The 3666-nt window shown below is 42.5% G+C and overlaps 1 protein-coding gene across 1 annotated transcript; it reads left to right on the forward strand.

The window, feature by feature from the left end:
• Nucleotides 1-254: 254 nt before the first annotated feature.
• Nucleotides 255-3666, forward strand: LOC142644147 (uncharacterized). The gene is made up of 5 exons (XM_075818824.1): nt 255-369; nt 500-895; nt 1073-1672; nt 1733-1905; nt 2518-3666. The coding sequence occupies exons 1-5, from the start codon at nt 255-257 to the stop codon at nt 3664-3666; spliced, it is 2433 nt and encodes an 810-aa protein (XP_075674939.1).

Raw genomic sequence — 3666 nt, forward strand, 5'->3', positions numbered from 1 at the left:
GGCTGATGCGGTAATAGAAAGTCAAAGGCAGGGTATGGACATATCTACTTCAAGGCTGGACATGATTAGGCTTCATAATCTTAAGCCCAAAGGTTCTTGGACCCGTATAAACAGAATGGACTTCGGCTTGGGAGGCTTTACTAAGTCTATTATGTTACCTGGATTAGGCAAGAGGGAGTCACGTGAAGCACTTGAAGGGCAGGTTGAAGATTTGAATTATAAGAAAGGAAAATTCAACAGTGATGAGGAAAGCAATGACCATAGATCGGCGGGGGTGGAGAGCCACCCTTGTTGGGAGCAATGAGGCTATTAAGCTGGAACTGCCAAGGGCTTGGGAACCCTTAGACAGGTTGAAGCCTTTGCAAGCTGGTGAGGGAGCAAGTTCCCACGATCTGTTTCTTGATGGAGACTAGACTTGATAAGGAAGGTTTTGAGAAGTTATATGGAAATTCACCGTTTTAGAATAAGATCATTGTTAAACATTCGAATTCTGGGGGAGGATTAGCCTTTTTGTGGAAGAATGATGTAAGTTTGGAGGTTATTAATTTTACTGCTAACCATGTCTTGGCTAAAGTCACGGAAGGGGATGGTTATGTATGGTATCTGACTGGTTTTTATGGGTGGCCGGATGCACAGCAGAAGGAAAATTCATGGAGACTGTTAAAATATCTACAAACTTTTGTAGTGGGTCCATGGGTGGTGATTGGAGATTTCAATGCATATTTACATGCATCAGAGAAGGAAAGTGCAAGACAGTCACAATTTTCACAGATTGAAGCCTTTAGGGAGGCTTTGAGTTCTGGTCAACTAAATGACCTTGGATTTAAGGGATATCCCTACACTTGGAGTAATAAGAGGCCTGGGGAAGCTAATACTAAGATTCGGCTTGATAGAGGTGTTGCCAACAAAGAATAGACTAACAGATTCCAGCTGAGTAGAGTTGTGCACTTGGCAACTCATGCATCGAACCACCTTCCACTTTTGTTGCATGTTCAATCCTTTTCACAGCCAAGGCAGAACCGTGGGAGACCTTTTAGATATGAGTCATGGTTACTTTGGGCTGACTGTGCAGATATTATTCAGGAGGCATGGGGGAAGGCAGGAGTGGATAGGGATGGTTTGGGTGCAGTACAGGAAAAAATAAAGGCTTGTGGTGTGGACCTCATGGCTTGGGGTTCTCCAATAACTAATCCGGATACTATTGCCCTTAAGGAAACTCAAATGCAGCTGGATAGGCTGAATGAGGCTGAACTCACTGAAGCTTCTAAAGCTGAATTTTTGAGTTTAAGCAAAAGAATGGATGAACTTCTGCAAAAGCAAGAAATATACTGGGCCCAACGGTCTAGAATAAATTGGATGAAACATGGTGATAGGAATACAAAATTTTTTCATGCCAAGGCATCACAAAGACAAAGGAAAAATTATATAAATGGCATCCGGAATTCCCAAGGGATATGGGTGGAGAATTTGGAGGAGGTGGTCGAGGTAGAATCAGATTACTTTGATAACCTTTTTCAAGAAGGAGTAGGAGATCAGATGGAAGCGTGCCTGGATGCTGTGGAAAGTAGGGTGATTGATGACATGCAGGAATTTCTGTCAACTCAATTTACTGCTGAAGAAGTACAGGTGGCCCTATTTCAAATGGGACCAACTAAAGCTCCAGGACCTGATGGTATGAATGCTCTATTTTATCAAAAATTCTGACTTATTGTGGGTGATTCTGTTGTTTTAGCTGTTTTGGATTTTTTAAATAATGGTAACATGCTCCCTGATATTAATCATACAAATATTGTGCTTATTCCTAAAGTACAAAATCTGGAGAGAATGTCTGAGTTTAGACCTATAAGTTTGTGTAATGTTATTTACAAAATTATTTCCAAGGTATTGGCAAACAGGTTGAAACAGGTACTACCTCAGATCATATCAACCACACAAAGTGCTTTTGTACCGGGGCCGATTGATCACTGATAATGTGATGGTGGCCTATGAGAACTTCATACTATGTATGCCAGAAAAAAGGGGAAGAAGGGCTTTTTGGCACTGAAGCTTGATATCAGCAAGGCCTATGACCGGGTTGAGTGACACTTCTTGCAAAGTATTATGGAGAAGATGGGGTTCCCAGCTGGCTGGATAGAGAGGGTGATGAGCTGTGTTACAACACCGTCATTTTCTATTATGGTGAATGGGAAACCCTGTGGTATGATTCATCCAACTAGAGGAATCTGTAAGGGAGATCTGATTTCACCATACTTGTTTCTCTTGTGTGCGGTAGGCCTTACTGCTTTGTTAAAAAAAGCAGAATCAGAAGGGAGGATTCAGGGAGTTTCCATTTGTGGAGGGGCACCAAAGATTACTAATCTTATGTTTGCAGATGATTCTTTACTATTTTGTCAGGCAACTCAGGTGGAAGGAGAAACTATAGCAGAAATCCTCCAAACCTATGCAAGAGCTTCGGGGCAAAGTATCAATTTGGAAAAGTCTTCAGCTTATTTTAGCAGTAATACATTGGAAAGGTAGAAAGGCTATATTTCGGAGATTTTGAGAGTAAAGGAGGTTGATCGGTTTGTAAATTATCTTGGCCTACCAACTCTGATTGGCCGGGCAAAGTATAACACCTTCTCATACTTGAAGGGCAGAATTTGGAAGAAGCTCCAAGGATGGAAGGGCATGTTGTTGTCTAGGGCTGGTAAGGAAATCCTCATCAAGGCTGTGGCACAGTCCATACCCAAATATACTATGAGTGTATTTCAAATCCCTCTGAAATTGTGCAATGAATTGGATGCGTTGTGTGCAAAATTTTGGTGGGGTCAAATTGGCAACGAGCGGAAAATACATTGGAAAAGTTGGGATAAGCTATCGGCGTCAAAGAAAGAGGGTGGAATGGGGTTTCGAGATTTGAGAGCCTTTAATTTGGCTATGCTGGCAAAACAAGGTTGGAGGATGGTTCAAGGTAATGATTCGTTACTTTATCAATGCTTTAAGGCACGGTATTTTCCGAGATCATCATTCCTAGAGGCAAAAGAATCCCCTAATTGCTCATATGTGTGGAGGAGCTTGATGGCAGCAAAACCAATTATTCAATCCGGCCACTGTTGGAGGGTTGGTAATGGACACTCAATCAATGCATTGACGGACAGGTGGCTGCCGAATTTCCCAACACACGGGGTTCTTAATTCAGTTCAGGAAAATTGGGATGAGTTGATGGTGGCAGACTTGATTAATCCGGAGCTGAACATATGGAAATATGAGAATATTATGGCTATTTTTCATAGGGATGAAGCTGAAGCGATCTGCCAAATTCCATTGAGTAAAAGAAATGTTCCGGACTCTGTTTTTTGGCTGCATAACTCACGGGGTCTGTTCACTGTGAAGTCTGCATATCATGTGGCTAGGAGGCTCTTAACTGATGCGTATTGGGGTGGATCATCGAGGGAATGTGCTGCAGCAAATGTCTGGACTGCAATATGGAAGCTTCGGCTCCCAAACAAAATAAAAGTCTTCGCCTGGAGAGCTTGTCACGAGATCCTCCCAACTGCAGCGAATCTGACCAGAAGAAAGGTGATTACTGAGGATAAATGTTCGGTCTGTACATGGGAAACGGAGTCCACCATTCATGCTCTTTGGGATTGTGTGGCAGTCCAGGATATTTGGGCTGGAAGTTCTTGA

Source organism: Castanea sativa, chromosome 7 (assembly GCF_040712315.1).
Source record: "Castanea sativa cultivar Marrone di Chiusa Pesio chromosome 7, ASM4071231v1".
In the NCBI taxonomy this organism is placed as follows: Eukaryota; Viridiplantae; Streptophyta; class Magnoliopsida; order Fagales; family Fagaceae; genus Castanea; species Castanea sativa.

Excerpts from the sequence above, each read along its gene's own strand:
- LOC142644147 (XM_075818824.1), top strand. The coding sequence starts at position 255 with ATGACCATAGATCGGCGGGGGTGGAGAGCCACCCTTGTTGGGAGCAAT. Across the intron at positions 896-1,072 it reads TAAGATTCGGCTTGATAGAG|ATATTATTCAGGAGGCATGG; the intron begins GTGTTGCCAACA and ends CTGACTGTGCAG. Across the intron at positions 1,673-1,732 it reads TAAAGCTCCAGGACCTGATG|CTGTTTTGGATTTTTTAAAT; the intron begins GTATGAATGCTC and ends CTGTTGTTTTAG.